Source organism: Cibotium barometz, chromosome 53, assembly GCF_041138505.1.
Source record: "Cibotium barometz isolate CiBa-2024 chromosome 53, ASM4113850v1, whole genome shotgun sequence".
Taxonomy (NCBI): Eukaryota; Viridiplantae; Streptophyta; class Polypodiopsida; order Cyatheales; family Cibotiaceae; genus Cibotium; species Cibotium barometz.
In genome coordinates, this window is record NC_141098.1 from 13548936 (window position 1) to 13572972 (window position 24037).

The window sequence follows — 24037 nt, forward strand, 5'->3', positions numbered from 1 at the left end:
AGGGGTTACTTTCATACCTATGCTGCAGTAGCATTGTCTCTAGGCATAGAAAACCCACAGGAACTAGAAGAGTATGGCAAACACCGTTTGCTAAGGTATAAACGAAAGCCAGAACCACAAGAATTACAAAAGTCATTAGAATGGAAAGATACATTGTAAAACACTTATGTGTTACATCTATCTGTCCAACGATGATTGACAAAAATCTTTTGTTCTCTCTACAGGAATTAGAAAAGTCATTAGAATGGAAAGATACATTGTAAAAGACATGTGTTACATCTATCTGTCCAACGATGATTAACAAAAATCTTTTGTTTTGTGCTTGTATGGCATTTGAGTTTTTAAATGCTTTTCGGAACGCTTCAATCTCTTCCTTTCCATGTCTCTGAGTGTCTGCATCAGTTTGGATGACCTCAAGGTTTCTTTTTTGTGTAGTTGTTGCAGTATCCTTCTATAGAACCATTGGAACACTTCTTGTAGGTTGTTTGCCTTACTTTTCCACCACCATGTTGTGTGTGCCTGAAATATGTGTTTTGAGCCATATAGTGTGATTTCTCAAGCCCTTGTGTGTTCCAAATGATAGGATCTCCATACGTGTTGATAAAGTAAGGATTGTGGTTGTAGAGAATATACTGCATAAGAAAACATACAATGTAAGTTGTATCAAGGGCTAGGAAAAAGAGTAAGCTAGAAACATACCATGTAGTGTGTAATGTTGGTGTCTGTCCAAGCAGCTCTGAATGCTTTTTTGAATGCTTGTAAGTTGTCTTGAAAGCTCTTTTTGTCTTGCTAGGAGTAGTTGACTTTCTCACACATTTGGAACAGAGTATCAATTGAATGGCAAACATCTACTTTAACATTCCTTGAAACACCTTCATGGTCTTTCACTGCATTATGTAGCTTTTTCCACTGTTGGTATTCGATTCTGCCAAGTATAGGTTGTTGTATATTGCTTTCCTAACTTTGTGGGTTTGTGTTGCTGATTATTCATTGGCTTGGAAAGAAATCTTCTTGCCTTAACACCTCCAATAGAGGGCTTCATTGGAACTTCCTTTTCATTAGATAACTTTTTAGTATCCTTCAGAATCTGGACATTACCTCCATGTAGTCCAATTTCAGAGAGCACCTTCTCCGATGCACGGATGGATTCTTTCCTCTACGCTACATTCTTGATCTTCCAAGCAAAGCCAATGTAGATATATACTAGTTTCTCTATGATATGACACAAAGCATGAAGCGTGCATATATGCACATTGGAAAGAGGAATCTCAAACACTGGTTTGAAGTTCTCATCCAAAATTCGTCTGTTCAATGGTCCACTCCACCACTTAGAGTCCATCACCCTTGCGGAGTCCATGCAGTAAAGGCATGGAGACTTTGCATTGGCGCCTTTGCTGCAATTAAATAAGCACTTAAGAGTCTTCAAGTCACCCGCAAGATGCCATTGAACTTGAAAGTCCCCCCTTTTCTCTACATGGAGGATCATGGTTGAATTCATCTGTTCTTTGATGAGATTGGGGATATGTGTATGATGAAATACCTAAAACAAGGATTCATGGTCCTCTTTCTTGACCTCAAATGAACCTAGCGACCAGATGTTTGTCTCAGACTGCACGCTAAAATCCTTTGGATCATCCCTATTGCAATTGGAAAGAGCCCTATTCATAAGTGTTATTGTGACCCTTTCCATCGTTTTCTCCTTGATAATCTTGCACTCATCAAGCTTGATGATAAATTGAAGTACACCTCCTGTCTCCTCAAATGTAATATCATAGAACTCCACCATTCTCTTTTGCAAGAGCTCCAAGTCTATGAATATATTATTGTGTTCATTGTAGAATATGTTGCCACCTTCTCCCTTAAACTCTCCTACAATGTGGTATGAGTGACCAACATAGTGAAGCTATTCTGTGTTTAATTCCTCCCTATGTCTCCAAACTTTTGTAGGTGTTGGAAGTAGCTTTGCTTTAATGCCTTTGGCCTCAAGGACTGATGACACTGACTTCTGGATGGCACTATAACCCTTACGATTGACTCCACTTGAATCCATGGCAGATTGAATATCCGCAGTCGAAACTATATTGTTGGTTACAAAATCATCCACTATATCTCGTTGAACCACCTTGAAATTCTTCTCCTTTATCATTTCTCTTGCCATTCTTGATGTTACTAATGATTTCAATTGCTTTGTTGGATTAAGATTGGGATCGATATTCTCTTTATCAGGATGTATGACAACCCTACAAATACAACACTACTGATTACTAACATAGAGAACATATAAATCACAAAGCAGCCCCACAAATAAAATAATTTTCACTGCTAATATAAAAGACATGTGAATGGGAATGCATTGAGTGCAATCTTACCTTATGGCTTGGATTCTCGTCTTGAGGCCTCCAGAACCGGGCTTCAACTTCTCGACATTTTTTAGCTTTCTTCTCTATATGTGCGGTCCAATGCTTGTGTCTTTTTCTCTATATTTACGCAGGTCACTTCTTAGTTTATTGATTTGACACTCTTGTTCTTCCAATCTAACTTTCTGTGTCTTGCATTCAGCAGACAAGCCAAGAAGCTCATATTCTAAATGTTGTGAATAATGCCTCTCTCTTTCTTGCATGTAAGAAATTGACTTGCAATATCCTAGGAAGCCTTTGGCGCCATCACCTATGCAAAACGCAAGAGAATTGTGCGATTTGAAAAGGGAGGATGTGAAGCATTACGGGGGTCAATAGGATAGATGGATCCATCACACCAAAGATCTATGTGTTGCTTCCCCGACAACCTCATATGATCTTTGACATCTGATGAGAGCAATAGTTAACCACTTCTACGTTTTTGAATGCGCGTATACTCACTATCTAGATCAATGTGCAGATGGTACTTTCTCTTAATGCTTTCCTGATTAGACTCTTCAATAGAATCAGTGTGTACATGGTTGTTCTCCATTGAAGTGTTCTAGAAATGAGTAAGTTGGATATAAGACAGAGTGAAAGAATATGACTCGCTATGGGGAGAGAAGGCTTGCATTTGTCTTTTTTGAAATTGGAGATGAAGGTTCTCATTCCCTCCAAACTGTCTTCCGTGCAATAACATCCTCTTGAACTAATTTTATTCTTGCAGTTTCGAACGTATCATTTCAAAGAAGGTTCCAATGAACTTTATGACGGCCGCCTAGGAGAAGATTTACCTCTCTGCCTCAGAGATTACACTTTTACGACTTTTACGTTCTCTTTATTTTAACATTTCAAGATTTTTTCTAGAGAGAGAAAATAAAAATCGATGATTTTCTTACTTGGATTTATTTCAACATAACACATTGGATGTATTTCTTGAGCAATATTCTTGGGTTTTTGAAGACTTCTGAAACCATGGTTATTTGTTGATTATTCAACATCAACAAATTATTTCTGCCAATTATCTTTCGACATACAAGCTCTACTTTGAATATTTTGCCAGTTCCTCAAATTCAAGCACATCGATGACACTTTATTACTCCACCGCACATCAGATGAGCTAAGTATTATTATTTCAGCAAATTTTCTTTTCTACATTTAAAATTTGGAACCTTAATTTTTTCGCATCTTTCTTTCATCATGAATCCTTTACCCCCCTAAAATTTAAGAGCAATTTGAGTCACTCCAAATCTAGATAAATTTGTTACTTTTAATTTTTTTTAACTTATCATCTTACAAATTATTTTATAATTTTTTTTAAAAGAAAAAGTACTAAAATTTCATGATGATGATAACTTCTACTATGACGACTATTCCGACCCTTGAGGTAACATATTTATTTTATTTGATTATAAATTTTATTTAAGAATTTTTATAAACTTCAAGGAGAGTTTTTATGCATCAAAACTAGAACTCCTTAGAGGAACTGGCCCTTCCATTTTGAACTATACTTTATGAATTTTTCACTATGTATTAGTCTTGTGGTATGGGACACAAGATTAATCCTATGTGAAGGATTCCGATGCATACTTATCTCTAGATTTATGTGGAATAATTTCTGGTGGTATGGGACACTAGAATTTATTACACACAAAAGTCCTTGATATAATGTCTCTTTGTTATAATTAAAGAAGATACTAGAATTTGTATATATGGTTAGACAATGATCTCCTTTCCTCGTAATAAGCAAACACACAACTAAGGTTAGTTTCTTATCTAGGCAGGAGGGATGTTACATAATGTCCACCCTTTAGCTAAACGGGAACACCCAGACGCTAGTGTGTCATCCTAGTGAATTGGTACCATGGGTGACTCCACATTAAATACTAGTTACCCAGTGTTATTAGTTTAGCTTGAGACCATGCTTGACGGGTGTAGGTTGTTGAGGTGTAACAAGTAATGCCATGCTTGACAACTATAAAGTGAAACAAGCAGACCATGCTAGACAACTATATTGTGGTCAAAGTGAAACAAGCAGACCATGCTAGACAATTACACACGATCAAAGTGTAACAAGGGGTTTACGTAATTGATGTGCCATGCTAATTGAAGTGTAACAAGTGGTAAATCACACCATGCCAAGAAGTGTATAAGGATACTCCCATCGTATTGAAGCAAGTGGTGAGTGTATGTTGTGTTTGTGCTTATCAATGTTTCATATTGGGATTAATTGTAGACAAGGGCAATTAATTGAAACAACTAATGTGTTTACGTTTGAGAGATAGGTGGTGAGCAGTGCACATGTTGCACATGGAGGATCTTGTCTATATCATATCATTTCGTATTATTGTGATTTAATGATGAGTGCGAGGGTCATCGATTTAGCTACAACACAAGTTTTATTGTTGCAGTCCATGTTTATCCAAGCCTTTGAGCCATGCCTTTATGCATCTAGGCCATGCTTGGCCACTAAACCTCTATTTGTTTGTGATATTCCATGGTCATAAGAACCTCTGAGCCATGCCTGATCAACCTTTGTACAATATTCAGACCTCTGAGTTTACCTTACAGGTTATGTCGCCAATGATGACCATAATGTTGTTGTTGCAACATTTTGTGTTTTGGATTTATTCTACACAATTGAAGACAGTTGTTTCTTCAAACGGGAAGACTGTTTATTATAGGTATATATTTTATTATATTTTTGATGTACAATAATCGTAGAAAAATATGCTTGATTTACTGTGTGCAAAAACTAGCTTAACAAATAGAATGTGCGAATGTGCACAAGGCTATTTTATGTGCGAGTGTGCATAAGGTTATTTTATGAGTTATTTGTGTTGGCCACGTGTCAAAAAATTATACAAATTATTTAAGCACGCTTGTGTGTGGCATTGCTATATTATTAGCACATATGTTAGAAGAGCTTTAGTTATTTACACTTAGTGTGTGAACAAGCTCTAGTACTTGAGCTATTATTGTAAAAGTAGAAAAGCAAGCCCAATTTTGTATGCACAACTATTAATAGCTCCTTGGGCTATTCATTAAATATAATTCTCAAAATACTTATGTCATGGAAGTAGAGCTACACGCATGAGGGGGGAGGATTACACCCAATAGTGTGTTGATGGTGATGTCTACTCTATCTCATGTTCTTATTTTATGCTATGCTTGAATTTTTATCAATTTAAATTTAAGTTTATGGTTTAATCTTTGATGTATATGTGAGTTTTTAATTATTTCTTCAAGAAGTACATAAGGTCCCGTGGGGTTGGTGACAGATAGAAATGACAAATACATTTTTTTAATGTCAATGATTGGAATATCATCATTTTATATATTAACATTTTTTAATATTGATGTCAACAGCAACATTTTATATATTATCAATGGTTGAAATATCTTGGCACACTTATTTAAGCATAGAATTTATCCATGCAAATACTTTTCCTAAATATAGCATTTATCCATGCAATTACTTTAGCTAATACTATGCAAGTGCATGCAAAGAGTATTAAAAGACATGCAATCACATGAAAAGACATTAAATGGCATACAAGGCTATGCATGCACATGCAAAGATAAATGAAGGTCAGAAACGATCATGCAATGCAATGCAATGACATGCACATGCAATAACAAATGTAGTGCCATAAACAGCACAAGATAATAGACAATGCTAAAAATAGAATGGCATAATAAACACCACCACCACTGAGGATGGAACGGGTCGACCCTTACCAATATATTATTATTGGAGTATTTTTATTGTATAATTCCATTGGCTTTTCAATTCAGAATTGCCATAAAAAAATGAAGTGAATACAAAAATACCAAACATGATTTGCCAATGTGATGAAAAACCATCGAAGTAGAATGGTCACGGGCCACTCCTCACCTTCTTGTGTTTGTAATATCACAATGATATAATATAATACTATCATGTCATCATGATCCTAGATGATTTTCGTAGCACCTTTTTGAGCATTCATTTGCTCCATATATGGTTTCCCGGCATTGTACAAAGATAGGAGTGTATTAAAGATGTTTTAACATAAAAGCATGAACTGAGCTGAGTTCTTAATAAAGACAACATCTTAATAAAAGCATGAACTGAGCTGAGTTCTTAATAAAGACAACATCTTTACTCACTAAAATCCGCTTTGTGGCTGGATGGTAGAGTCTATACCCTTTTCTTTCTGAGTTGTATTCCATAAAAATATATTTTACCACCTTGTCATCCACCTTAATGAGTTGTTGCTCAGAAATAAGAGCATAAGTAAGACAACCAAAAACACGCAAATAAGCCACATAGGGCTTCCTATCATTCCAAGCTTCATAAGGGATAAAAGGCCTTGGTGGGGCATTTGTTTAGCACATAAGTGGCACACATAACTCCCTCTGATCACAAAGCATTAGGAAAATCTTGGTCTTTAACCATGCAACGTGCCATCTTCATGAGAGATCTATTCTTCCTCTCTCAATCACATCATTTTGCTAAGGTGTATAAGGTATTGTGCATGATGTTTTATACCTCTTTCAACCATATATACATGAAACTCCTTTGACATATACTCTCCCCCTCAATCTGTAGTACGAAGGGTGCCAACTTTATATACAAATACATTTTCAGCCATAGAAATAAAGTGTCTAAAGCATGTAAAAACTTTTGTCAATGGTGCAGATACACCCAGGTGTGCATGGAGTAATCATCAGTAAAAGTCACAAAGTAGAGATATCCCCCGATCGATGGTGTCCATGGAACCACATACATCATTATATACAAGCTATAATTTATGGTGACAGCCCTAACTGATTCATCTTTCAAGAATGCTACTCATTACATCTTGTCCAAGTTCTATCCCCCTCAAATACATGTTTTGACAAGGACCTCAAGATTTAGCAACCTTGACGCTATCTCTTACCTTTTTAAGGCGCAACAAACAGCCCAAAGCAAGATCCGTGTCACTCATAGCACATGTGGTAGTAATTAAATAAGCATTATGTGCCAATATTCCATAAGTGTCAAACGTGTAAAGCTCATGGCTTAGAGTATCGAATATCACAGTTACTCCGATCACGAACTATACACCTGTCATCAACAAATCTAACCCACTAGGGCTACCCTAGCAATGGTAGAGGCTGATATAGGAAGTTCTTTTTAATGCCTAGCACAAACAAGACTTATGAGAGAGTGATTGTCCCACCATTTGCACCAGTGAGACAACCTCTTACCAACTCCTTTTACTATATACGAGGAGTTGTTTTCACATGTGACTATTCCTCCTTGTTGAGAAGCATTCCCAAGTGAGAAAAATAAATCACGTTGAAAACTAATGTACTCCACTATATCAAAGTACCAGACATGTTGATCTGGCATGTATACATCATGGACTGCAATGCACAATGAAGGCCAATCATCTTGTTCATAGTTTGCGAACTCCTTTTTTCAGCACTTGGTGTGCTGATGCATCAACCCCACAACCATGCATGGCTTCTCCTGTCTTTTCTACATTCATTGATATAATGGCCTGGCTTATGAAAGTAGTTACATTTTCCTCTCTTCTTAAGCTCGTCGCCCCCCTTCTCAGCATCCTTTATAGAAGATTGGGTTGATTCTGCCTTTGGTTTAAACTCACTCTAAGAAAAGGCTTTGCCTTTACCTTTTTGACTGTGGCAACAAATACACGATCTCCCACGTGCATACTAGTTTGGTTTTGCCAAGATTTCTTTTCTTTTGCAAGAGCACTACAACCAATTTATCAAAAGTAAGAACATTGGGATTACTGTTCATCATCATGAGCCAAAGTATAGATGCAAAACCCTAGTATGGATCTGATAGGGAGCTGTGAGAATCGTAGACACCAAAGAACTATCCGGATAGACCTCATCAATACATGCCAGCTATTCCTTGAGATCTCATCTATTATAAATCTTTCCATTCATATGCTCGGACTCTAACTACTTGCGCAAAGTAGGACACTCATGCCTCGTTACACACCTAGTAAAGCGAAACAAGCACATTCTTATTATGTTTCACAATTTTACATAAGCAAATATAAGGTATAATGCTTCTTTTCACTAAAAGTGCCACCAATGCAGGTGCTTGTACATCCATGACATCCCACTTGGCTTACTCTTCTATGAGAGGTGCGAAGGTAGATGCCACAATTACATCAGAACTCGTATCACCATCCAAAATATATGTACTATGATGTGCTAGTGAGAGAGGATGTGTCTCAATGCCAATAACAAAATTTAAAACTCTTTCGTGAGACCAATACATGGCGCATCATATAGGACCACAACAGGTAGTTGGTCTCGTCAAGCTTATCCTCAACAACGAAAAAGTATACCAAATACATGACTGCCTACACTAACCTCTAACATAGTTCAATGCAAATATCCCAACTAGGTACTTACAATGCCCAGTGAACACAACCGAAATGACTACCAACAAATCTGATAATAGAAACCGACAAAGTGTATGAAAAATTACGAAGTGTAGAGCGTGAAAATGATACTTAGTAGAAATCCAAAAATCGATGATAATGTTGACGACGTTGAAGTTGTTGAAGATGAGCTCGAAGATACAATGTCAAAGATGACAACGGCCATGACTCTGCACACCAAATGTTGCTTCTACTCTGAAGAATACCCAAAATCGAACAACGATTTGAATGTAAAAACCTTACAACCTATAAACGAGCCTCAAAACGCTTCAAAACACGCAAAAATATTGTTAACGTACGTAGTTTATTAGCACACTATATGAGGATAGCTCAATCTGAGATAATCAAAAGAGCAACTCAAGGAGAAGATGACAAGGAAGTGAGAGCCGAGAGAACCTACTCTCTTACCAATTGTTAGAGTGGAGAGATCAATATAACAACACATACATAGATACAACAAGCAAGAAGAGATAGATGGAAGCATAACACTCAAAGTAGATTGATGAGAATGACTGAAGTACAAGTAAAGTGACAAGATAAGGTTACTTACACACACTCATAAGAGTGCGTACATACCCTCGAGGACAAAAACTTCCTAAAGAGGAAAAAGTACCCAAGGTCCATTATTAGTCTATGTCCATATATCACTATAATACAAATGGCTACAAATCTAGAGGAGGCATGTTACAATTATTTTCATTCGTATCTATGCTACACAAATGCTCTTTAATCCTTGTTGCACCACTAATAATATTTTTTTAATATAACTATTTCTTACAACATGATACTAAAAAACTTACATCAACATATGTGATGTCGACTAGCGTTTTCACCACAAAAGTAAATTGACAAATGAAAAGTATACAATAGTGTTTTTGAGAAAGAAGTGTCATTTCAGAGCTCTAATAATTCACCAAGCTCGACCAAGCTCAAAATCTTCGAAGTTTTAGCTCAATAAAATAGTAGCCACCTCTAAATAATCAGCTTCTCAAGGGGTGCTCAAATTAGTTTTAAGATGAAGAGAAAATCCAAAGAAAAATTATCTAATCAAAGAAGAATGATGGAAAGCATAATAACAAAACGAAGAAGACTCTTCACTTACGTAGGAAAAATGAACAAGACTCTCTTCGATACATAGGAAAATCGAGAGCTCAAAAGAGATGGAACACACAAGAAATAGAAGGAAAGAAAGTTAATTATCATCTTCAAAAGTCCTAAATGGGTCTATGAAACCAAAGGTGGTACAAGGGTTCCATGTGACAATGAACCATAGAAAGACTAAAAATTCAAACGAATAGACTATCCCATCATAATCATCTTAAAGATGTGGATACATGTGCAAGTACCTATGTGTAACGCTACAAAGAAGAGCTCGTGTGTAATATCACCCTCGGATCAGGAGTCAGGACCCATGGACGTCGAGCGAGAAGCACTAAATGTCAAAGACAACACGAAAAAAAGAGAAAAAAAGATAGGGTCAATGTTTACGTAGACTGTGTGTGTACAATAAAGTGGTTATAAAAAATATCCTTTATATTTCTTGAAAGATTCTTGTAAATTGACCTATGCTATTACTTTTTTGAGGCGTATAGCTTAGTTTCATCCATAGATATTCCCTACTTATAAATGACTCAAACGATTAACTGGATCATACCTTTCTCTAATTGTGCACTTTTTCTTTTTAAAGCTCCTCCATGCGTGCTACAGATGGAACTTCAAACTTGGGGAGAGAGAGAGAGAGAGAGAGAGAGAGAGAGAGGAACGGACAGTAGACAGAGATACGTAAGTAGTGGACAGAAAGAGACGACATTAAGGGAGCAACAACCAAAAATCAATGCTACTTGCAAAGAAATTTTGAGAAAAAAACATACAGAAATTTTGACATGATATTGTAGCAAGTGTTTTTTCATTCTTAGAACGGAATTGTTTACATTTACCTTAAATGAGCATTTATATCTAAGTTATTGCATGACATAAGCAACTGCATGTAACGTGGCCTTCTTTTATCCACAAGCCTGCCTTCATCAGTCATTTGAATATACATATCTATGTATGTGTACATAAATGCTTTCCAGGTTGAGAAAGTCCAACAGTACCTTCTCAATGGGGCCAGAAGAACAGGTGCCAAGAACAATACGGCACTTGCCCTAACATAGGCTTGCATCTGCAACCAGTGTTCGCAATCACATGATGATTGAATGGAAGAACAAAATTGCTGAGATGCCAAGACGTGATCCATGAATTCTCACTACACTTAACTTAGTGCTGAAGTGTCCTTTTCCCCAGGCCCATCAAAACTCCTGGGTCATTTGCATTTCACTAACATGGTGATAATCAAATACTCTTTTGAGCAATGGAACGGCATTGCTTGCTTAGGCAGTAAGATTTCAACTCAAATGTTAAAAAAATATCTGCCAGACAGCTTATTGAAGCATCTCGATGTCAAAGTCTTCGCTATTCACTAAATCGAAAAATCTTCAAATAGTCGAAAGTAATCACACCCAAAACACCCAAAGGGAAATTGATAAGAGTATGGAATCACTAAACTCCAGCTTTACCAAATGGATAAGCCACGAACCCCTGTGGGCAATACCCCACCAAGGCTCCAGGACTGAGCTATCCTCATGGTCGACTCACCAAACAAAGACAAAACTGCATATTGACAAAAATAGCTGGCCACACCTAGCTTCAAAGAACTCACCAATACGCAGACCATTGCTCTCACCAGTTCGTGGGCATGGCAGCATTTCACTTGGCTTCATCAAGTTTCATCCTCCATCAATATCCTCTTGCATGCTTCATAGCACATAAAAGATATACCAGCAGCTGGAATTAGCTTGATGCAGCTTGCACCAAGCCCTCTGTACAGGCCAGCAGGCCCTTGTTGCTCCAGAATACTAGAAAGCGCATGAAGAAGACTATCATACACAGGCCTTCCTGAGATAGCACCAACTTGCATATGCTTTCTTGCTACTTCTAAAGGAAAAGTGGAGGCACTTGCAAAAGCTCCTGCAGCTGAACCAATAAGAAGTGTGGGAAGGTTTCCTATTTGCTCATGCTTGGTCATTTTCTTGTACAATTTCCTCAAAAAGTCGTATGCAAAATAGTTGGTTGCAGCATAGGGCACCACACCGATCAAACTGGGAGTAAGACCCCTGTACAATTCTCTGGGACCTTCTTCTTGACAAATCTTGATGAATGCATCCATGAGATTTTTATAAACACCTCTCTGCATACAAACCAAAAAGAAAAGCCATGTTAGTGGGATAAATCGTTTAAATGACTGCACTTGACAACCCAGGCTTAAAAACAATGTATCTGATGGTTTGTGCGCTTACTTGAATTGTTAAGCGGGTTTTCAACAACTCGAGTGGATATGTGCAAATGGTGGAGCACACTCCAGCTGCTGCACCAGCAATGGAAGAAGTAGGCACTGGTATGTGAGAAGGCACGAACGATGTTTTATCAAGGACCTGCTTCATGGTGTCGTAGGCAAAAAGCTGCAGCAAACTCTTTATCAGATTAAGTTCGACACAAACAAACTTGGCTGAATTAGAAAGCTCCGTACACCAAGTAGGATTAAGTGTTACAGATAAAAAAAGGTCCTTTGATTGTACTGCTGATTAAGTCTAGTAGTTTTGTGAGGATGTATGGGAAGGGACAACATCCTCTACTTTTCACCCTGGCCCATCACTATACAATAGCAGAAAGATTAGGAAGGGTGCATCAGCTAACCTGTCACTCTACCAAGATTAGGAAGGGTGCATCAGCTACCCTGTCGCTATATCAAGATATCACAAAGTTTTCCCAGCTAGGAAAAAATGTTTCACTTGAAGATTACGATGCATGGACTACCAACAGAAAGGTTAGACTTCAATGAGGTGCTGTTAGGCTCCCAGATTCAAATCCAGAGTAGATTGGACATAAGAGAATACTAAATGACAAAGGAAATCTTACAGCATAAAGACATTATACATTATATGTGGGGGCAGCTTGTGGACTGATTATGTAAATAGAAGACCGATTGACCGTGCACGTGGAGGTAGAGCGTCCACTGGATCGGAGCGCAGACATCAAATCCCCAGCATACTAGATTCCAGTTTACTGACACTTGGCGTAGACATAGTCCCCTACCAACAAGGTGTCAGTCCACATGACCCTTGGCATAGACATAAGTCCCCTACAAACCAGGCGTCATATCCACTCTATCACTTGCACTCCATGTTCGTACTGTGACCACACACTTTCGAGAAGAGCTGGGCTCAAGTGTGTAACATAAAATAAGACCCACTCACAGGCATAGATATCCTGGTGCTCCATAAACATTTCTGCTACACAGTTTATATGCATTTCGGCCACCAATAGTTTTACAAGCATTTCGGCCCTACGAAGAGAGGAGAGCTCTGGATCATCACCTAGCCAGAGACAGAATGAGGATAGGGATCATCACCGCCGAGCATATATAGTGGCATGCCTACCCGCAGGACTACACCTAGGCGCCCTCTCCCCTGAACATTGGCTTGCTCACCATCCACAATCCAGTGGATGGTCCCGAAGGCCGGTCGAGCTCCCCGTAGCCGCTACGAGCTTAGCAACATTACTCTCCCCTTAAGAAGAGTTTTCGTCTGCGAAAACGAACTCCGAAAAGTTCTTGGTTAGCGTATTCAAGCGCTTCCACGAGGACGCCTCATCCTCACATCTTTTCACTTAACAAGTGCCTCTCAGTACACAATGTGCCTCGTGCTCCGATCTATCTCTAAATGCAAGATCCTCACGAGTTCATGTGGTTCTTCAACTCCACCAAAACGCTCTGAGAAACTACGTTCTCCCTATGGTCAACGGTTTTTTGCAATCTACTAACATGAAAAAAAGGATGAACTCCAGAGCTCTCCGGCAACTCAAGTTTGTACCCTAATCTACCAACCTTCTTAAGGATTTTAAAGGGACCATAGTATCTGTTATACGACCTTGTGTTTTTCCCTCTGGACAACAAGCAGGTGGGCACGAGCACAGGCACAGGATGGACAGTGTGAACATGCATCAATTGGATATGAAAAGGAAATTCATAAGTGTGGCCAGCCCAAGTGTGAAAGGGGACAAAAAGGATTTTTAAAGTTATAAGGTTTTTAATCCTTTGATGATTTAAAGGCTTACTATTATATTTTTGAAAAGCATGCGTTTCTTTTAACCTTTGCTTTTTGGCGTTTTTAATGAAAAGCGCATCGCCTCTTTAAAAAGAGCGAAGGGTGGTGGATTGGAGTAGGTCTCCGTGGCGTGACGCATGGTGAGATGGCAGGCGCATCCCTGGTTACTGAGCACGTCGTTGTGTGGGGGTGGCCGGATATTTTACGACAGGTGCTGCTACTGTCACCTGCTACTGCTGCTGCTGCTGCTGCAGCCGCCGCCGCCATGGTGTGCTGCTGTTGTCACTAGGTATGCTGCTGACCGCCAGGCGCTGCTACGCATGCTGCTCCTGCTGCCGCCAGGTGCAACCACTGCTGCAGGGCGCTATTGTGCAAGGGCGCTACTACATGGACTGATGCTGCCGCCGCCGCCGCCAGATGCTGATGCTGCCACTAGCTGCTGCTGCTGCCGCCACGTGTGTTGCTACTACCGCCAGGTGTGCTGCTACTGCCTCTAGGTGTGTTGCTGCTGCCGCCAGGTGTGGACTACAGCAGGGCAGTATAGGGCAACCAAGCAGGCAACCAGATTGGCAACCAGCAATGGGCAGCCAGGCAGGCGTCAAGCAAGAATTTCTCTGCAGACAGTTGGGCAGCCAAACGAGTGTCAGATGGGAGGCCCTCTACGCCAGGTGGCTACATGTGTGGAAGCAGTCAGCGCGGGTCTCTCTCTATCTCTCTTGGAAGAAGGTGAGCTGAAGGAGGCACCGAGGGACTAACAGCCAAGAGGTCTTTCTCTCTATCTCTCTTCGCAAGCAGGTTGTTCTGTTTACGAGATTGGAATACAGAGGATCAAGCTACATATGCACAAGATGAAGTTCTTGGAAGAGATGTGTGTAGCTCTTCATCTTGGACTTACGTGTATTCAGGGTTTGCTTGACACATCCTCTATCTTTCTCTCTCTAGGTTTTTGGCACCGTGATTGGATGGTGCATATGTGGATTTATCTGTCATGGAAACAGGACATTGGTCTTTCGAGAAGAAAGAGGACTTTGGTATCGAGGAAACATGCCTATGGTTTATGGGATACATGTCTTTGGTTTATCGGATACAGGTCTTGGGTTTCGTGTGGAAAGCATGTCTCTGGATTCATGTGAACAGGTTCTAGTTTTCTCAAGGTTACATGCAGGCTGTGACTATAGGAAGGACATATGGTTTGGTACAGCCCTACTGCTGTTTGGAAAAAGGTTTGAGGGATCCATGGTTGAGATGGAGAAGACCTTTTCAAGCAAGGAGGTGTCGTACAGGTGTGTCTTCTCTATAGAATGCTTTGATGTACTAAGCGAGAGTTCTCATTGGGAAAAGTCCTAGGTGAAAAGCTAAAAGGGATCCTATTGATAACGGATTCGACAAGTTGTACTTTGTACTCATATTTGATCAAGTAAAGAAATACCGCAAGGAGCGCCACTGCGTTTTGGGGCCAATCGATGTCCTTGTACTATTTGCAGGAGCATTCTAGCTCCCCTGTTTGTTTTCCTTTTCCGGGTTCCCATGGGTGATGAAGTGTTTTGTGTGTGAGTGTTTGTTCCACCGCCTGTCAGATTTTTGAAGGCCGGTTACAGTATCTAAGCAAAAGTTTTTCACACTTTCCCATCTTTAAAGTCTTGGACTTCACAGGGAATTTCAAATGTATGAAGTCACTTCTTCAAAGGCTAGTTCTATGCGATCCTTGTCTTCATGAAGAATATCGACTGTTGGGAACTGTTTTGGAGGCTTCCATCACAAAGAAATACTGAAGGCAAGGGTATTTAATCATTCATTATGATTTCTAGCCATTATACTTGTTGTACCAACCTTTGTACCTGCTATACCAGCCATTGTACTGGCTGTACCAATCCTTGTACTTGCTGTACTTGCTGTACCATCCATTGTACCGACTGTACCAACTTCTGTACTTGATGTACCAACCACTGTACCTACTGTACTAGTCATTGTACATGCTGTACCAGCATTTGTACTTGCTGTACCGACCGTACCAGCCACTGTACCTACTATACCGGCTGAATGGAGAGTTGTACTTGTTGTACCAGCTCTATTGCATGAAGACCCGTGGTTTTTGGAGAAGAATCAGTACCCACACAGAGGTATATGGATTATATTGTTGGCTCGGCATTTCTACAGCCTATGTTCCGGCTTGTATGTTGCTCATGTTGTCACAATATATAACAACTTCCCTATCCACGGGATCTCCCATGTCACCAAGTAGCTTCTGAAACCAAGCTACCTCACAAGCTGCCATAGCAGCACCCTTGTACTCTGCCTCTATACTCGACAAGGAAACTGTTAGCTGCTTCTTACTGCTCCAACTCACAGCAGCACTCCCAAAAGAGAACATAAAACCACTGGTAGATCTCATGTCTACAATACTACCAGCCCAATCAGCATCTATGTACCCATGAAACTGTATCTCTGTGGTGTCACGTGTGCAAGCTCCATTTTCAGCATTTGTGGATGTTTTATCGCTTTTATGTTTTATGCAAAGTGATGATGGATATGTGTTAAGGCTGTGGCTATGTTTAAGTGTTTTAATATGCATTGATGGTATCAACAAGTGTGTCGAAGGCCCTAGTCCCCCGGGCACCGCCGCGAGTTACAGTTCACAAGGTCTTGTGAAGGGAGGGTGGGTGGGAAAAAAAATGAAGAGGAGGCTGTAAATAGTATGCAAGGTGGCTGTCCAACGGTGCTAGTCGCCTTCTACCCGATCTCCAAGTCCCGAACAGCCCAAGCAATCTCCAATCAGCACCACAAATCAGTCAACCCTCAAGCTTCCACTGTCTCCAAGCTTCAAGCCACCTAGGGCTCTGATACCATGTCAGAATGCATAGCGGAAATGAAAGATAACTGTTGTTGAGAGAAAAACGCAAAATAAAGAGAGAGAAATGTTGGTGTTGGACTCATACACTCACACACACAAACCTGCACTTTAGTGTTAGGTGCAGGATGGAGAAGCTCACAGAGAGAAATGAGAGAGAGAGAGAGAGAGAGAGAGAGAGAGAGAGCCAAAAGTGTGGTAGCCACAAAATGCAAGTCAACCCTTGCATGTGTGCCACATCCATATAATATAGAAGTACAAAATATTATATGTAGAGTGTCCTTTCACACTTGATATCCAAGGGGAAAAACCACATGGGAAAAAGTGCCCTTGGTTAAGCCCTGTTCACACATAGCCTGGTTGTAAATGCCGGCCTCAAAAGGCTCTCCAATATCATGCATAGTAAGCCGTACACCTGGTTCTACTAGAGTAGAAATGGGCTTACATTCATCCATGTGAAACCTTTTTAGCAAACTTTTTACGTACTTAGTTTGCTGCATAACAATGCCATCATCTGTATGCATAAACTGTATGCCAAGATAGTAGTGTAAAGGCCCCAAATGTGACATATCAAATTCAGCTTTCAAATCAACTTTGAAATCTGAAATTTGTGCTTTGCTAGTACTTGTAATGAGCATGTCATCTACATACAAGATGACTATGAGAATATCGGCACTGGTTTTCTTCACATGTGCTTTCAGCTGGACTATTCACATAACCTTGGCTGGTTAGATGAGCATGTATTTTATCATACCAAGCTCTTGGAGCTTGCTTTAACCCATACAATGCTTTGTGTAACCTGCATACTTTATGTTCCTCACCAGGAACTACAAAACCAATGGGTTGATTTACATATACTTCCTCTTGTAAATCCCCATCTAAGAATGCAGTTTTGATGTCCGATTGATGCACTTTCCATCCTTTATGTGCAGCCAATGCAATCACTGATCTTATTGTGGTCATTCTCGAAGTAGGAGCAAAAGTCTCTTCATAATCTATTCCCTTTTTCTCGGAGTAGCCTTCAGCCACAAGTCTTGCTTTGTACCTGCCAATAGTACCATCAGACTTCCTTTTGACCTTGTACACCCATTTTGTTCCAATGACATGCTTTCCTTTAGGCAATTCCACAAGATCCAAAGTATTGTTCTTCACGATAGAAGAGATTTCAGCTTGCATAGCTTGCACCCAATGCTCATTTTCATGTGCTTCTTCATAAGAAGAAGACTCTTCTGAATCAAAGAGACCACCCATGGCTAATGCAAATTCCCCACGATGTATATTCAATGCATGGCTGGAACTAGCCCTTGTTCTACCTGTGAGTGGAGCTACAAGTTTGCTTTCTTGCAAAGTTTTCAACAACCATCTTGGCACTGACTTGGCTGTGTCTATGGCTGTTTGCTCTTCCCTGACAAGATCTTCCACTTCTTCCATAGAAGGGGGCTGAATGGCTGGCTGTTCCACATGTTCTACATGAGGATTTTCTTGTGTAGGGGCTGGCTGATCTGAATCCCCCCTAATTGCAATGGGTAATAGTCCATCAAACATGTCCTGTATGCCTGTATCATTACTTTAATACAAGCTGTACATGGGTTGTTCTGAATTTTCAGCAAATACCACATCTCTACTAACAAAAATCCTTCGTGTAGTTGGATTATAATAAAGACGGTATCCTTTGCTCTCATTGCTATAGCCCACAAAAATGCATTTCATTGCTTAGTCATCTAGCTTTGTTCGGCGTTGTTATGGCACATGTGCATATGCCAAACACCCAAATGTACACATATAATCCACTGTTGGCTTTCGGCTATACCAAGCCTCAAATGGTGTTATGGTTTTCAAAGCTTTTGTTGGACACCTGTTCAACACATGAGTTGCACACATTATAGCTTCCATCCAAAAATTGTGAGGCAACTTTTGTGCTTTCACCATGCATCTTGCCATCTCCATGAGAGATCTATTTTTCCTCTCAGCTACACCATTCTGCTGCGGTGTATAGGGCACAGTACATTGGTGTTTGATGCCCTTTTGAAGCATATAATCCTTGAATGCATTTGACATGTATTCTCCACCTCTATCTGAGCGGAGTGTTTGGACTTTACATCCACACATATTTTCAGCCATTGCTAAAAGTGTCGAAAGCATGCAAACACCTCTGCTTTCACTTTCAAAGGGTAAACCCAAGCAAACCTGGAGTAGTCATCAATGAATGTGACGAAGTAAAGATGCCCCCCTATGGATGGTGTCCGCATTGGACCACATACATCACTATGTATGAGCTGTAATTTACTTTCAACCCTAACAGCTCCATCTTTGGGAAATGGTTTTCGTTGCATCTTTCCCAAAATACACCCCTCACATACATGTCTTGGTGGTGGAGATTCAAGAGGCGGCATATTATCAACCATATGATGCTTCTACAAAAGCATCAAACTCCGAAAATTTACATGCCCAAAACGAGCATGCCATAGCTCTGCATCATGCATAGCAAGAGTGTGGGCAGCCACTGTATTTGCATCATAAGTCCAACTTATACAAGCCTTTGTATCGTGTTCCAGAAGTGACTATTTCACAACCCTTTGATGGGTCTTTTACCAAACACTTCCCATCTTCAAATTCAACCTTTAAACCTTGGTCGTTTATGGCTGAGACGAAGAGCAGATTTTTCTTTATGCCTGGAACATACAATACATTTTTCATACATATATTGACACCATTGGCTGCAATAAGTATGACATTGCCAATTCCCTTTACCGGATATGTGGTATGATTTGCACATGATACGATGCGGCCATTTGAAGCATAAACCAAGTGCTGAAATACATCTTTGCATGAAGTGATGTGGCTCGAAGCACCACTATCAAAATACCATGATACATCCTGTCTTTCAGATGCAATGCAAGACATATCATTGTCTGAAGCACTTGTTGGTGTGTCACTAGTGCATGTGACCAAAAAAGTGTACTCTTCCTGAATTACATTAGCTGATTGCTGTGCTTTGTCATAAGAAGAGTCTGCTACTGCATTGCCTGCTTCTTTCCTTTTCTCTTTTGCAATCCGCTTCCTACATTCACTGATGTAGTGTCCAGGCTTATGGCAGTAGTGACATTTGCCCTTCTTTTTGGGCTTGTTTGCATCCCCTTTGTCAGCCTTTTCACCACCAGAAGAGGGCTGTCCATGACCAACCTTGTTTAAAATTCTTTGCTTTACCCTTATCCTTGGCTATAAATGCCTTGTCTCCACCACGATTGCTCGCTAAGTTTGCTCTTGTTTGCTCTTCCTGCAAGAGTAAACCCACCAGCTCTTCAAAAGTGACGGGATCACCACCTCCTCTCATAGAGAGGTTGAGAGAGGTGTGAAAGCCCAAGTAGGAAGGTGGTAAAGAATGAAGAGTGTTGGTGACCAGCTGTCTGTAAAGGATAACCTCATCAATGTTGAGCAATTGTTCCTGCAAATCTTTCACTTTGGTAAGATGATCTGCCATGGAATCACTCTCATCCATAGAAAGAAGATCCAATTGCCTCTTCAAGTAGGCAACTCTTGCCTCGTTGCGTACCTGATACATTGCTTCCAATGTGTCCCATGCAAGCTTCAATGTCTTGCAAGAACGAATGTGTGGAATAATAGTCCTTTTCACTGAAAGGGCTATCAATGACATGGTCTGTGCATCCCTAGAGTCCCATCTCTTATGCTCTTGTGTGGGAGCAGGTTCTACATCAGGAGCTCTTTGAGCACCTCCCCTTTGAGGCGTGGCTGGCTGTATGGTAAGTGGGCGTGTGTCATCACCACACACAATGCCCCAAAGCCCTTTGGCTGCCAGCAAATTACGGATCATGAAACTCCAGAGAGAGTAGTTAGATCCATCCAACTTGTCCTCCTGGGTGAGCACACCAAATACATCTGTAGCATTTTGAGCCATGTCAACAAAATATACATGCAAGCAAACCAAACACCAATGTGCACTGCTAGGCAACCAAATGTCCTGTGCAAATGTTTGCCTGCAAACTGAAGCAAGTGTAAACCTGCACCAAATTGTCCAATTACACACAATGTGTATACATATGCGACAAATCACAGCTGTAATGCCTAATTACATGCTCCAATCTGAAAAGCCCCAATTTTTATGCACTCCAATCGCTTCAATGTGGAGTTAATTGGCCAATTTTCACAAAAGCCCCAAATTTTTGCAACTGAAAGAGGCTCAATTTGCTGATTTTGACCTCAATTTGGAAAACCCCCAAATTGCAAGCAAAGCAACATGTCCAATTTTTCAATTTGGCCTCAAATTGAGAAATCCCCCAAATTGCCTGAACCCTGAACCACCTGCAAGTTTTCTGGCAAAGGGCACCTTTTGGCAAACCCCTAGAATTTTGTTTGAATCTGACCTGCCCTGAAATGGCTGCAAAATTTGTATTTGCATGTGAACAAAAATCTGTATGAAGAGTACCTCTAGGCGAGAACAGTACGGATGGTACAGACCTGTATTGCAGGCGTCAGTCGGGGAGCACACAGACGTGGAGAAGAGTGTCATAGGCATGCAAAGGTCGGTGCTTGAGTACCAACAGCCAGGCGCAGGTGAAGATGTCGTGACAGGCTACTGCAGGTCGACGTGCACTGCCAACGGTGGCACGGTGGTCTGAGCGGCAGGGCAGCCACCGGAGCTGCAAGACAGAGTTGGCGGCGGCGAGCAGAGCCGACGGGCTAGGCGGAGGCAACGCTCGCAACAGTAGCTGCGCCAAGAACTCGGCGGAGGAGGAGACCTGGGCAGTAGCACAGCCGGCCGGGCGGCGGCGGAGGCGGCCAGCGCAATAAGAGCGCCGACCGAGCAGGGCAGCGGCGGCTATCTGCGCAGTAAGAGCGCCGGCGGGGCTGGGCGGAGCTCGGAGCCGGAAGCCACGCGCGTGTTAGAAGTCATCTCCTGTCCAGTTTTATACACCAGGGCCTTTGTTGTGGGTGTGCCCGCCCTTATGAGGTGTTTTCCCATTTTTCCCCACACTCCGTATTTTTCCCCTATTTTTTCCCATTTTTCTGAGGCTTGGGAGGGCTGCCAGGTGATGCCAGGAGCACCCTATTGCTGGCCGACTGGATCTAATTCAGTCGTGGGCTTCAGGGCTGCTGGCCGACTGGATTTGATCAGTCGTGGGCACCTGTTTTGCTGGCCGACTGCATTTATGCAGTCGTGGACCTTTTATCAGTCATGGGCCTTATCCTTATGCTGGCCGACTGCCCTCTAGGGGAGTATATATAGGTCCTCAGCCCCCATACCTCATTTGTATCATATCTCGGGATCTTCTTGTGTATATAGAGCAGAGTTACACGCCTACATCTGTCTCTCTCTTGTGCTGTTTTTCTGCCTGCGTTTTTGCTTTTGCTCTTGTGTTCCCAGGCTTGGTCATCATCTCCGCTGCGTATTCTGACATGGTATCAGAGCCCTAGGCTCTAGATAGGTCTTGGGATTTGTGTGAGCAAGAGGGGGCTGTTTTTGTGGCTGATTGGTGGACTGTTTTGGGCTGATCGGGAAGAGGAGAAGCAAGAGGAAGGCGGGCTGATTTGCTGGACAGCCACTTGCAGGTATCAGTTCTTCTTTGTTCCCACCCACCCACCCTTTCAGAGTACATCCCCGCGATGGCAGATTTGTCTGAGATGGCCGAGAGACATGTGAAGATCCCGACACTCCCCACGTTCCCGGTGGACCGTCAGTTGGACGGGAGCAACTACGGCATATGGAAGGTGATGATGGAATCCGTTCTGGAGTCCTACGATCTCGCCGATTTCGTCGTTGTTGGTGTTCCACGGCCGGAAGTAGAGGAAGGGGAGCTACCGTCAACCCGAAAGGACCGGGAGGCCCAGACGCAGATGTGGGATCGCGTCAACGCCAAGGTCCGTTCGTTTATTTTCCTCAACTGCACACCACAGGTAATCAATCATGTAAAGCACATGACGCTGGCCAGAGGTATATGGCAGCATTTGGCTTCTCTGTACAACAGGGTATCACCCATGAAGAGGATTTCCTTGGAAGTACAGATGCGGGTTATGAGCCCTGCAAAGTCGTCGACGATGCGGGAGCATATTAACAAGCTGCAGGCTCTTCAGCAAGAAGTTCTTCAGGCTGGGAAGGAGATATCGTCAGAGGACATGGCCATAACGTTGCTGTCACATTTGCCCTCTTCGTACTCAGCATTTTACTCGTCGTTGATTACCAGTGGCAGGCTCAGCACCATCACGTGGGAGGAGCTTGTGCCTATGGTCCTGGACCAGGAGGAACGATTTACGAACCCTCCTCAGGATGGAGGTTCGGAGGCCTTTACTGGCCAACGGTCGAAAGGCCGTAACACGGGCAAGGGGAAGGCTTCGTCGGAGAAGTCTTCTGAGAAGATGTCCGTTACTGACCGCGAGAAGCTGAAGGCAGAGAGGACCTGTAATGATTGTGGCGAGAAAGGCCACTACTGGAGGCAGTGTCCCAAGCGGAAGACCGAGAAGGGTGAAGACTCCTCAGCAATCATGAAGACTCCGGCTTTTGTGCACCTGGAGGTGATGGACACCGATGCTTCATTTTCTTCAGGCAGGGAGGAGATTGGAGGACTCTCCGCAACGGATACTCGGGAGTGGATTCTCGATAGTGGTGATTCCAGGCACATGACTCCTTCCCGTTCCGGTTTACAAGATCTCTGCAGGCTTTCTGGTCATATTCTTACAGGGGATACGTCCACTATCCCAGTTCACAGTGAGGGCAGGATGGAGATAGTTCCCGATGGCAGAGGGGGGAAGCATTCCTCCCAGGTGTTGTATGTTCCGGCACTTGGTTTTCATCTGTTGTCAGTGCATCAGGTGTGCAAGACTGGCGTACGGGTGGAGTTTGATGAGCATTTTGTTGCTCTTCGGGACAAAGCAACAGGCCAAGTGGTTTGGGAAGGTGGAGTGGAGAATGGAGTCTACAGGCTTTTAGCACTCTCTCTCCCAGGTCCTCAAGATTGTGATGAGTGGCAGTCTGGTAATGGCTACTCAAGTGTGGATACGCTGCAGGTGCGAGCTTTCCGAGACCAGATGGTGGATAGCTTGCCAGTAGATGGCAGCAGTTGGCAGGAACTTTCCAGTACTGATGTTGGTAGTTCTTGTGTTCGTGAGTCAGAGGAAGCTGAACAGGTCACTTATGCTCTGATGTCTCGTCGTGTTCGGGACATAGAACTTCCAGTAGTTGAG

The 24037-nt window shown here is 41.8% G+C and overlaps 1 protein-coding gene and 1 pseudogene across 1 annotated transcript in view; both read right to left on the reverse strand.

The window, feature by feature from the left end:
• Positions 1–892: 892 nt before the first annotated feature.
• Positions 893–2050, reverse strand: LOC147608317 (uncharacterized; annotated as a pseudogene).
• An 8687-nt stretch (positions 2051–10737) lies between these two features.
• LOC147608318 (adenine nucleotide transporter BT1, chloroplastic/mitochondrial-like) overlaps positions 10738–24037 on the reverse strand; it is a 55079-nt gene continuing 41779 nt past the window's right edge. Inside the window, exons 2-3 of the mRNA XM_086789222.1 lie at positions 12187–12348; positions 10738–12077 (exon numbers count right to left, since the gene is read on the reverse strand). Of these exons, the coding sequence (XP_086645348.1) occupies positions 11610–12077; positions 12187–12348 (630 nt within the window). The 3' untranslated portion in view covers positions 10738–11609. The remainder of the gene's footprint in view (positions 12078–12186; positions 12349–24037) is intronic.